This window comes from Eschscholzia californica, unplaced genomic scaffold (assembly GCF_041429995.1).
Source record: "Eschscholzia californica isolate CP2 unplaced genomic scaffold, dmEscCali1.0.p SCAF_3, whole genome shotgun sequence".
Taxonomy (NCBI): Eukaryota; Viridiplantae; Streptophyta; class Magnoliopsida; order Ranunculales; family Papaveraceae; genus Eschscholzia; species Eschscholzia californica.
In genome coordinates this window covers 43,208,077-43,221,233 of record NW_028238420.1, presented here as the reverse complement: position 1 = coordinate 43,221,233, position 13,157 = coordinate 43,208,077, and the positions used below count along the sequence as shown (strand labels likewise).

General features: G+C 38.1%; 1 protein-coding gene across 1 annotated transcript; it reads right to left on the bottom strand.

The window, feature by feature from the left end:
- Positions 1-1,170: 1,170 nt before the first annotated feature.
- On the bottom strand, positions 1,171-7,570 carry LOC147550571 (pentatricopeptide repeat-containing protein At4g17616-like). The gene is made up of 3 exons (XM_086668473.1): positions 4,704-7,570; positions 2,082-2,879; positions 1,171-1,616 (listed from the first exon to the last, which is right to left on the bottom strand). Exons 1-3 carry the CDS (start codon positions 6,870-6,872, stop codon positions 1,326-1,328), a joined length of 3,258 nt encoding a protein of 1,085 aa, XP_086524599.1. The 5' UTR covers positions 6,873-7,570; the 3' UTR covers positions 1,171-1,325.
- Positions 7,571-13,157: the final 5,587 nt, after the last annotated feature.

Sequence of the window (13,157 nt, the reverse complement as noted above, 5' to 3'; positions counted from 1 at the left end):
TCTTTGTTGGTCTTTAGGGCCTGTTTTGTTGATCTTTAGGTTCTATTTGTTGTTTCTGTTCTTAGTCAGGTTCGAGTGTTTGATCATGGACAACCATTGGGTATTTCTTCAACAACTTACAACTATATCCACCGATGTATCGGAATCAGTCACGGTTGACGGCCAGAAGAGAATAAGGTGGAAGAAGTAACGGTTATAAAACTACCCAAAAATCCTTATGGTTAGTGGTGACGGTACCAGAAAAGTAGCCGTTAGATTAGGCGGCTCTAGAGGCACTCCATGTGGACATAAATTGACTTGTTTGTCTGTTTTGGTTGTCTTTTGTTTTTCAACTTCATGATGATTTTCGGGCGGGATGCCGGGTAGCACTCCAAGTGGACAGGTTCAAGCCTGACAAGGGATTTTCTGGTGCTCCTGAGAAGGCGGGTCAAAGAAATGGTCCAGTTGAGTTTGAGCAACCGGCTGTTGAATATGATCCATTTGGGTTAGACGAGTTCTTGACTAAGGTAAAGAACGGTAAGAAAGCTATGGAAAATGTTGGGTCTGGAGGAACAATGAGAGCAAGTGGCGGATCTTCAATGCGAGATGGGAACGATTGTTGCTCGACCAGAACTCATATTGGGTTTGATAGAGGGGTTTGAAAGAGGGGGAGTTAAACGTGACTCTTCTGATGACATTCTGAAACGCTTTAATACATGGTTGCAAACATTTTCGTCTCTGACAAACCAGCTGACGGAGTATTCTACTGAAGTTGTTCGATTGATCTTTGAAGTCATCTCTCACATTGAATTTTATGTGCAGAATTAATTAATTTTTTTTTTTATGCTTTTGATTCCAGTAGAGAACTCTTCTATATTCACAAATTTCTTCAATAAATAATTAAATTTTGATTCTGACCATCTGTTAGTTACTTCCTCCATTGGTTCAATATATAGGATTGGAGTAAAGCTTTCTAGGTTTGTTTTGGCATGCATGATCATGCTGTTCATTCCTGTGTCTTTTGAGGTAACCATGTCCACACCTTGATCCAAGTGGCTGAACGAGTTACTTGGAAATTGGCTGGCTCAGGAGAGAGGAAACGGTCAATGACCAGACTGGTGCAGCTTGAGTCCTTGCTAGTTACTCGCGAAACCAACTACAAGGAGTGATAGTCGAGAGAAGTTTAATAAATATTCAAAACATGGACTTGATACGAAATATTCATTTTTGTAGGACCACACTAAACCAATACAACATATACAAACCCAAACACAAAACAGTACTCGAATTTATATCTACAACCAGAGAGAATTCACAACAACCACCATGTTTTTTTTTCTCAAGTTTTAAATGTTTTTGCTTGCAAATTCAGTAGATTGAGCCCATCTTATAGTAGATCTAACCAAAGAATCCATAGGATCAATACATTTCTTAAGAAGAGGATCATCTGAAGGTAAAAGATCTCTCATATCATCTGAAGCGAGTATCACAGTGTTCACTGCTCTCACTATAAGTACTTGCAATGCTATTCTCAATAGATTTCTTGCTCCTTCCATGTCTTTTCTGTTTAATGCTTCTATTGCTGGTATCACAGTGTGTTCCATTGTTGCTTTGTCTGGTAACACAACTTCAAATCCCTGCGCAATAATATTGTAGGATGAGAGACAGAGTGATAGTCCAACATCATGCGCCCGGAGCCTGCACACTACATGCATAATGCTCAAGCTTAGTAAGTGCTAGGGACTTTTGGTTGGCTCATGAAGCCTCCGCAAAGAACAAAATTTCGTACCCATGGACTTGGGTCTGGGTGTCAAAAATGGAGACAATATCATAAGTGCTACAACTTGGGGCATTAAAAATCGTATCAAAGGGGAGCACGACTCTTCTCCAAGGGTAGGGGAATTGTGATACTCCCACCACGTTTGGGGGAGCAGTCAGAGCTTGGTCTATATGTACGTGCTCAAGTTTAGTACGCCTAGAACAAAATCATGTATCTGTTGGCCATGGGCGTGAGCGCATATAGCAAATACAACATCGATAACTGGTAAGGCTTAGAGCGTTACATAAATTTATTGAAATTTACATGACATAAATTTCAATACCTGATCCTGGAGTTTTTCCTGATAAAATCCTGCTGTTAAAGTTGCATCAGTAGAAAGAACACCAATCCTCAAATTACTCCCAGCTTCAAGTGGCTTTAATTTTGCTTCTTTCAACTCCTTAACAACACAATCACCAACATGAAGAAATGGAACAGAACAACCTTGAGATATTTCACCATGCCAAATATGAGAAATATGACATGGCATAACAATACATCGAGCACCCGATTGTTCGAGATATGCCTTTTTCGATCTCAAATTCTCTGTTATTGGACGAAAATCCAAATTCAAACACTCATTTTTTGTACCTAAATGAAATGAACTCCCACAACATGAAAGTTCCTTTTTCAACAATGGATCACTACAAATAACAAAAGGAAGGCTCTTTTCTTCTCCATCTTTTGAACTCCATTTCACTAGTTTTTCGGCGAAATTCAGAGTAGAAAGAGCTGACACTCCTCCAATAATGCCGATAGTATTAGTTTGGGTAAGTAATGGACTAGTTTTCTTGGTAAGGTTTGGAATTGAAGTTGAACTAGAATAAGATCTATTCTTGGATTTGGGTGAGTTGTTTCTTTCATTTGTTTGAAAGAGAACTTTTATAGCTAGATTTGGACTGGGTCTAGTTTTATTATACTGGTTTTTATATCTAGATATACAAACTGTGAATTCTGATTGGAGTTTCAGTATATTGAATGACATTGTCATCTCACCAATGAAAACCTGCAAGTCTCTCTCTCTCTCTAAATATGAATGAAGTTCAGACTTTGTATACCAAAACCCACATAGCAAAAACCACTAAACCTTACTGGAATCTGAATATTAACACCTAGGAACCAAAACCCACCTCTTAAATTAGACCCCAAACCTACAACTTAATCAAAGACAAAAGATTGTCCAAGAATTATAAGCCTAGAGAAGAAAATTCTTCTATCAAAATAAGCTATTGAAAGAAATATAGAGTCCTAGAGAAATAGAGAGCAGACAGGCTCATGAATCTTCCAACTTACCTGGGGATTGGTTATATATGAATAGCTTCACTCACATGTTCCTTCAATCATGGAAGAGAGAGAGATTCCTACATGTTTGTCTTCATGTGACCTTTTTGGGCCAATAAATTCCTTTAGATCTTATGATTTTTCTCATTTACCAATATAATGGTTGATAAAGATATTGAATTACTTGGTGTCTTGTAATCTACTAATTACTTCTTATTTGTTTCTCTTTGATATTGTGCTTGTAATGGACATATTTGAGTAGGGCAATCTACTCTAAAGCACGTCAACCCTCGCTTCTATTGGTCTCAAAGATCGACTATTTCTCACACTGTTTATGTTAAAATTCTTATTATATTTTCGGTATGACCATAAAGATGTCATTGTTGTTATGAAAATCGGAAATAAATATCTTTTTCATTTCAAAAGCAACAATAAATACATTTTTGTTGACTAAGATTGTAAGAGTTGCTCAAAGTACTGTTTGGTAGGGTTATAAGACTTATAAACAAACAAAAGAGTTTCATAAACCCAATGGGAGATCAACAGATTACCAAGTTGTACTTTCAGAGTTTATGTTTTCTAGCTATAACAAGGATCCAAGGGGGGTCTATAAATTTGTCATGTATTCATAGCTCCAAATATTTGTCAAAATATACCCATTTAATTACAAAAGACAATAATGTAATAAGAATGTGATGTAAATACGATGGTGAAACTTTTTACAAAAGAAAAAAGAATCGGATTATTCATTACTCGTCCAGTTGAATTAGATCAATGGATTGGACAAATTATTCACTGAACAAAAAAAATGAAGGATTTCTCCGATAAGACAAGTACAATCAGAAATAAAGTTCTCCACTAGAACTTGAAGAAACTTTGTAAATACGTGAAGTCTAGACATTGAGGGCCAAGTGATGTGTTTGTTAATATATGAACAAAATTATGTTACTTGCTAGGAGTGAACTCATAATGAACATAATTGCTTCTATTATTGGCATCCTGGTGAGAGTGAATAGTAGTTAATTTGTCAATAAACTTTTGATTGAGACTCTCTTGGTTATGTTGTCTTTGTCTTTATGCTTTCAAATTGCTAGCCTCAAACTTAAAAATCAATTGATTTTAAACTAGATCAACTCCTACTTTCAAACTTCTAATTGTTTTGCAAAGAATTCTGCTGTTTGGGTAATGGTTGTCAAGAATGTTTTTGATATATTTTTAGACATTGAGCTAGTTCGCTATGAATAACTGATTTTCGTATTCGGCTCACCATCTAAGAGACACAATTATAAGTAATAGTGGAATAACTAAGATCCTGATAACAATACATACCTCACAAGTTTATCAGTGTTTTCGCCAATCGGTGAGGTTTTCGTGGTCTAAACCGTCTAATATACATGAATATGTTGATTTACTTTGGTAATTACTCTTATACGAAGTATATGAAATTGCAATGTACTTTATAGAAGAATATACTTGTATCAAAACAACATTCTTTTAGGGTCTAGGGTCTTGGTGTGCAGACTGTCTCTGAGGTATTTTCCATGTATAAGAAATTTCACTCAGGCCTGAGCAGCTCGCCAAATATTCACAGGAACCAACATATTTTCCCCATCGAAAACTCTCAACCAATGCCGACCCATTTCCTGAACGCTTGAACGTGTTCGAGTCTCCTACTTTGAGCTTCTGTTTTGGCATCTGATGCTCTTAAGCTTCTGTAAAGATCCTTATGTAACTTTAAGAACTCTCTCTTATACTTCCACTTATCAGTGAACATACTATTCTTTTTCATATACTCTATTATCTCCATCACTCTCTCGAAGTACCCGCCTTGAATGAAATTCGACAGTATTAACTCAAGCAAATCCCTGTTTGCCCTTAAATCTCCAGAGTCCATTTTCCTTCTGATATCTCCCCACAAGATTGTAATCTCCCGATACATCCTTACCGAAGAATACCCGTGTACCAAATTATAATATGTCTGCGCTGTTGGCTTCACCATCCTTTCTTGCATCCTTCTATACGTTTTTATCGCATCTTCTATCATGTTTCCTTTGCAGAAGAAGTAAATCGACGATTCAATCTCGTATACCAGTGGAGGCGTAGTTTTATCTTCCTCTTTGATTTCAAGAATCAAAGACTGAACCAAACCCAATTTCCCATCAAAACCTGCAGATTTTCTGTCAAAAGAATCGTCACGATCTATCCCTGAAAGACATCTCGAGATAACCTCCTCATCGGACAAATTCATGAGCATTCCAGCCTTCCTCATTTGTTTCAGTAATACTTTGGCATTTTTCGACATGTTTCCTTCACAATAAGCTCTCAAGAGAGAAAAATATGTAGCGACACCCATTGGGCTATCAGTTAATTCCATGTCTTCAAGAATATCATGAGCTGTTTCTAACCAACCTAACTGAATGCACGCCTCGAGAATATCTCTGCTCACACCGCCTTCTTCTGAAACACCCAACTCTTTTTGAATACTAACGAAAAGCTTCGCGACCTCCCCAACCTTTCCACATCTTTTATAGCCACTGATAAGCTTTGCTAGTGCCTTACTACTAGGAACCAGCTTCCCATCTACGAAGTTAACAAGTTCTGGTTTCCTTCCCACATCGAGGACATGATCCTTCTGCAATGACTCAGGCTCAATCTGCAATCTCAAACTTGTCCTAAGATTAGGAGATCCAATTGTGATATCAAGTGGGCTTTGTGGACCTCTTGTTTCCTTAGGAATAAGCTCGCCCGAGCAAATAAATGATCCTTTTTGCCTATACATATCCAACACAAGTCCAGAAGCAGCATCAAGGTCATCATATTTGAAGTGCAAGCTCAGTAAACTGTCATAGAATTGCCGATAATGGCCAAGTAATCGGGCAGAAACTTGATCAATATAGTCTTTATATTTCTTCAACTCGCTCCTCCGACCATTCATATCATGCATACGAGCAATAATGAGTATGGTAGTAGCATCTGCAACAACCCCTGTCAACGTCATCAACTCTACAATTCGTTCGGCCTTTAAGGTGGACCGAAATTGCACACACGCATTCAGAACAAGGTTGAAGATCATCGTATCAGGTCTTAACAACCTCATATGTTTAGAATTTTTAGCACCATGGTTCTTCATGCGAAGAAGAAAGCAATCGCTAATCTCAATCAATATATCAGATGCAAGGTAAGTTCCAATTTCCGATTTCACCATATGAAGAAAGACAGTCTTCCAGAGATCCATTGGTGGGTACTTCTCAGTTTCCAACATTATCCTAAGAACAGTTGAAGCAGGAACAGGCAATTGTATTCTCGAGAGAGAAAGCGCCAATCTAGTCAAGAAATCATAATGAAGCAAATGGGGTTTGTCTTTAAGAATCAAAAGAACAAGATCATATGCTTTTCGAATCCAGTTCGGATCAGACGAGTAACTTAATTGAATAATCAACTTACTAACAAGAGAATGATTAGGAAATCCATGTAAGCTTTTCAGATCAGAAAATGTTTCCCAAGCTTCAGATAATTGATGGTTGTTGAGAGAAATTTCAAGTTTGTTTAACAAGATTGAATGGGTTGAAGAACAATCTCCTTGACTAATACTTTCTGACTTGAAAATGGCAGTACAGAATTGCGAAAACCCCGAAATTCGACACAGTCTAGCACTAAAGTTATGCCTGAAAATCTCTTTTCTAACATGGATTGAACTAGTTCTAGTAACAACACAAGTATGGGTATTACTCAATGAAAAGATATTCGAGAAAAAGTAAGGTTTTTTAATCAATCTTCTCACTATCATCATCATGAATAACAAAATCAACAAGAACCCAGAGTGAAAGAGAAGTAGATTTCCTTACCAAACAGTTAAACAAGCCCATTGATAGCTCAAAGTAATCACCTTTTTGAAAGAAATTTGAGAACCCATTTAGCTATTCATCATAATGAATCATAATATGACATAAAAATACACAATCATCAAATATATGTATGATCTTGTTTTCAAGGGAATAATAACAATGATATGATTAAAAAGGTTGGGTTTTGAGAAATAGTTCTTACAGGTGTTGAAGAGGGAGAAAATAGAGAGAGAAAGAGATGTTACCTCCGCTGCTGGGCGGAAGAGAGGCAAAGGTGGAAGATGAATTTGGTGTTTTGGGGCCGTACGATTAGGGGAACTTCTAAAACCTTTATCTAACGGCTAGTAGTTCTTAATACGTAAACCTTACTAAAATGACTTTGTTCTTGCGAAAACCTTGCAAGAGCAAATCCTCTGGCATGCATAAGTACGTTTAGTGAACAACCCAAGTCGAGTTTTGGCAGATTTCAGTTTCCTCTTGGAGCAATTGCTGATGTTTCTGGTGGAATTTCATGTTACTTCTACATTTCTTCACCAAATTTGGTAAGTTCTTGCTCTAATTTGATCTGGGTTTTATTCGATTCAATCACAAAGACAAAGTGTCACTTTCTAATGCAATAAATAAGAATGTATATATATACTGACAGTACTGTATTAGACATATGAAACCATTGAGAGGTTTAAGAGGAATTTGGGAACGCGATGGGACGATAATTTGTTTTTTTCACCCGACTAGTTACCCCGCTACCCTCATTTTTAATATAATTTCTACATCAATTAATGCGATTGTTCAATATGTGTCTATGGTACATTATTTAACTAAGACGCATAGACAAGTTCTAGTTTATTAAAAAATGGGTCTGATTTTTTTTTTATTTGAGAAGGGAGCATTGACCCTTTAAGTTTTAACAATGTTAAGTTCTAATGCGGCTAACTCTACCAAATAAAAAATATGTTTGTCCAAAATATAAAACTGCTTAAGCAAACTACAAGCAAGAACCATTTCAAAACTATAAAAACCCTAGAATTAAATAGTGTTGCGATCATAGGCAGCAAGTAACCTTGGTAGATTGATTAGTGAAGCTTTGAGAAGATGTCGAAGATGACGAACCTTAGGTTCTTATCTCTTATTAGGCGTACAAGAGGTGCCTTTAGACAAGAACACCACCAAAGTTGCACCAACCGGTCACAAGAGAGGGCACTGTTCTTCCAGAACTAATGGCCCCCAATGCTCCAGATCCAATGACTATTATATGATGTAATTAGATTTAGGGTTTTATAAGTGTAACTCTATAGATACTAGTGATGCGCATTAACAAAATACCATGACGTTCCTTCTTGCCTTCTTGGTCCTCTCGGTGAGCAGTACGAATCCAAGTCTCCATCACCGACTCGCCGTGATCATTGTAGTTCATATTTCGCTACCTCTTTTGTTTGTCAATAATGCAAGAAGCCCAATGCAGGGCCGGCCCTAATACTTGAGAGGCCTAAAGCGGAGTTAAAATCCAAATCAAGAAACCTTCCATCACGTCAGGGCCCAAAGTGGCCGCTTTGAGCCCGGACCGCCCCTGATCGATCACACTACTGACCGATGTTTCTTGCTCACTGTCCAACCAAAACGTTGATCACCAAATAGAGATTCACGAGATTCTCACTATCGTTTCATTTTCCCGACATCAATCTCCACGCGAGACATATCTTCACTCACCTTGTCGTCGCGATCATCGTTCTCCACGTTGGGATTCTCTTGTCAGAAATCATCGAGATAATCCTCGTCGCTCATTGAAACAACCAATTCTCATGACTGCAAATCCCGTCGTTCATAGTCTTTCTAAAAATATTGCTTTTGATTATCACTTCATTCGTGAGAAAGTTGTGGTCGAATTCGTGAATATTGAGTTTGTACCATCGATCTCACGATCAACTTGAGGATACATTAACAAAGAGTCTATCACATTATCTCGTTTGGAGTTATGACGTCCCAATTGAATCTTCGGTGTGCACGGACATTCAATTTGTTGTTAAAACTGGAGCTGATTTAGGGTTAGTTCGAATAGTCAAACTCAAAACATAGACACATGATTGTGTTCGCCTTGTCGAGCTCTTCAATTTAGAATCAAGAATCTCTCAAATCCGATTCCGGATGAATGAGATATGCTCGGTCGGAGTTTGATAGAGTTATGACTTGATTTAGGCGCTAGCTGGGCACAATCCGGAATCATCCTACGGATGACTTTCATCCCGCTCTTTGCACTCTCAATCCAACAAATCTTGATGTTCTATAGTGCAAACCGTCACCAATAGTGTCACAAATCCAACAGACACGCCCCTAAATCATGTATTCATTCAATTCTTATTTAAATTACCCAAAACAACTCCAAATCGGATTTCGTTTTTCTAGTGAATTTCTCATTAAGAGTGTATTCCAAATTACTTTAGACAAAAAATTTCATCTAAATTCATAAGTCAATTCACCAAAGAAGTTTATAATACTCAATTAAGTCCGTCCGCTTTTAGACATTCGAAGTAACTTCATCGTCAAACTGAAAGGTAAAGACGTTGTATCCTGGCAGACAAACACCGTACTGGTTTCGGTACTAATACCAGGGTGTTCACTGTCTTAAGGAAAGAGACAACTTGCCTTGGCTATTTCTATCATTCACAGTATATTCCCTTAAATTCAAACATTAGACAATTGCACCTAACATCACATTCAATATGATCATAGAGAACCTTATACATTGAAAATTTAGTGCCTTTACCGATTTCCTTCTCTTCTGAAATGTTATATTCGTATACCGAACCAAACTCTATAGAACTTACTATCTCACAACCCATCTTTCCAACAATTTCCTGCTGAAATTCCTTAAATTTTATGAGTGGGTACTTTTCTCTCATTTGTTTTTCTATTTGGAATGGACTCACGCATGGCATTTCCAAATTATATGACCTAATATCTTCTTTTGCCTCTTTTTCAACTTTGTCCTTTAAAGCTAAATTGTATTGTTCAACAAAAAGCTTTAAGGTCGTTTTTGGATTCACATATCCATCAAAGAAAGCATTCATGCTTTCACTACGTTGGGTACTAGACAGTCCTGCCCAAAATTGGTTTATCACAAAAATTGGTACCCATCGTTTTCTCTCTGTGTACAAATCCTCCAACCAATTATTATCTTCTAGCTCATATTCCTCTATCATAAGCCTCCTCCACCTATGCTCGAACTCTTCCTGACTAAGTGTGTCGTAGATGATCTCACTAAGAGTATAACTGATTGAGTCGTATTTTTTGTACCTTTTTAAGTTTTTCAGGTACTTTCTTCATTACATGCCAAAGACACCACCGATGTCTAGTATTAGGAAATACATTGGCAATTGCATTCTGCATAGCTTTATCTTGATCCGTGATAATGGCATCCGGAGCTTTTTTGTCCATACAAGAAAGCCAAGTCCTGAACAACCAAGAGAAGTTTTCTGTATCTTCATAAGACAACAAACCGCAACCCAACAAAATAGATTGTCCATAATGGTTTACTCTAACAAAAGGAGCAAAAGGAAGACCATAAGTATTTGTAAGGTGACGCACCCGAAAAGGTTGCACACCCAAGCGGAGGTATCAAGTAGTAATCCGGCAAAGCCGGGATCGATCCAAGGATAGGAAGGTAGTTTGGATAACGAAGGGTCTTGTCCCCCGGTCTATGTATCAAATGCTAACTTAGACTAAATAGGAAAGGAAAAAAAGATAAATGGGAGTTTTAATCGAATAAGCAATAAGAGAATAAAACAAGTAAACTAATCAAACAATAAAAGTAAACGGGCAAGAGAGATTCGAGAGAAGAGTCGGAGGAACAAGAGTCGGGAGACGGTAAGAGTTGATTCGGGTAAAAGTTAATTGAGACGGATACTTCGATCCACAAGATCGACAATGACAAATACTATGTATATATTCACATGAAAGTGTAATTAACTTCACCCACATTGACAATCCTAAGCGTCATGTGTCTAACTAAGCATAACCGATCAAACGTCGCTAAGCATCGACTATCAAACTTACACACACCATCTAATGAATTGAGAATGAACAAGTATGACACTAATAAGCATAATACGTCAAACTAAGTATAATCGATCCAACGTCACTAAGCATCGATTATCAAACTAAGTACGCATTATCAAAGTTCGTGTCAATAGACGATTACGATCAAGGCTTCTAGTTTATAAAACTAGACGAAGACAATTAAACTCACATGTAACAAATAATAAGCCAATCATCACATTCAAATCATGCTTCAAGAGTATCCGAATACGAGAGTTCATGTATCGAAATCCGGGAATCCATAATGATAAATCTACAACTATGCATTGTCCGATTTAATGTGTCAAGTACAAGCGATGTTCGATTCCTAAGGTGATGTCTATAAGTACTACGTATATCCAGAAATTATACTTAGTCAAATAAACGTCCTAAATCGGTTAATCCCGAGTCGTCGAAATCGCCGTCTAATCGCCTAACTATGTGAAATGCATGACAAGACACATGAAAATACGATCGAAACGATAATCGAATCAAATGAACATCAATTCATAATCAAAACATGAAATCATATTAAACATAATCACGAATTTATCACATTTCATCTCATATAATCGACACACTTGATTTAGCTAAACATGGTGAATAAGTAATAAATGAAAAGAAGATGATGAGAAATCCCCCTTTTTCGATGTGGTTCGAGGCTAGGTTCGTGAAAAATGAGTCTCTAAGTGTAGTCGATCTCCCCGTAGCAAAATTCTGGATTTCCCTTTAAAAGTATAATTTGGGTGTCCCCAAGCAGAAATCAGATCTCCCCATAGCGACCACCATCATCTTCTCCATTTTTTACCCAAACTCCATTAAAGCTTCATCAAGCTTTCTCTCTCTAGAGATTCTTCACCCAAAATCAAATCAAACCACATGGGAAGCTAGCCAAGGATGAGGGAAACAAAAGCCCTAAGGTTCCGGATCAATAAGATTGCCGGAAACTATAAAGAAATCCGGCCAAAGAAGTGAAGATTCCGGCCAAAAATCATATAGATCCGGCCATGTATGCTGCTGTCCGAGCCGGATGTCCCTTGGTCGCGTCCCGAGCGTTGCTCCCGTGCCGGCCAATATACCCGCAGCTGCGTCCCGAGCTCGGAAGCTGCTGTCCCGTGTTCCTTGAAGCCTTCCCGAGCTGCTGGCCGCGACCTGCTCGTTCCGGTTGCTGCTGTTCGTGGAAGCTTGCTGCTGGAGCATCCCGTCCCGTGCTCCCTTTCAGCTCTCCCGAGCAGCAGCTCGTGTGCAGCCCGAGCTGCTGCTCGGCCGGCCAAAGCTAGGCCGGCCTAGTGTGCTGGCCGGTCTATGCTTTGGCCGGATTCTCCTTCTTCTTTCTCTCATGTTCTCTCTCTATCAACCCTTAGTGATGAAGAACCAAACCCTAGCCTCCTTTTCTCTCTCTCTCTCTTGGTTCTTCGATAGAAAAATATGAAGAAGGAAGAAGATGAATAGTGTATTTGACTCAAACCCTAGACTTAGTCAACCTTGACTTTGACTCAAACTTGAGTCCATTGGGTGCCTCCAAAATCTCTTCCTTCTTTCATCTTCTTTGGGCTTGGGTTTTAGACTTCACTTGGAAATCAAGAGGGTGCCTTCTAGAATTATAACCAAAGGAGGGTGCCTTCATAGAATCCTTGTTTTAAGACCGAACCTCGACTTCTTCCTTTCACAACTTCCCCGTCCGAACTCGGAATTGACTTCCGTTTTCACCGTTGGGCTCGTCTTTGACTCCTCTTCTCATATGATTTGCTTGAAGTCTTTTTCTCTCATTTTGGGCACATGAAATGATAGTGATAATTCGCCCCCTTTATTCCGAATTCCATGTTTAGCTCCAAATATGTACCTAAACAAGAAAAACACATAAAATATTATTGATAACACTCGAAAATGACTAATTAGTCTAAGTTAGGCTCTCCAAATGTGACATTTTCGTGTCACATCATAAGGTAAGTGGTGTCAAACGTTACCACATCTCCGAATTCTTTATATGCCTCTCTACTCCTCCTGTCTGCCCAAAATACATTACGTAACCGCCCTTCATCATCTAAATCCATAAAAAAAAACCATTATTTTTTCTTTGCATTGCTAAAAAATATTGTTGAATTGCAACACTATCTCCATCTCCCAGACGTTGTAATTTCTTACATCTCTTGCATTAAACG

Coding starts and splice junctions, on each gene's coding strand:
- LOC147550571 (XM_086668473.1), bottom strand. CDS start 6,872: ATGATGATGATAGTGAGAAGATTGATTAAAAAACCTTACTTTTTCTCG. Junction 2,880..4,703: donor GGAAATGGGTCGGCATTGGT/TGAGAGTTTTCG, acceptor AGTAAGGTTTAG/TGGTTTTTGCTATGTGGGTT. Junction 1,617..2,081: donor AGGAAAAACTCCAGGATCAG/GTATTGAAATTT, acceptor ATTATTGCGCAG/GGATTTGAAGTTGTGTTACC.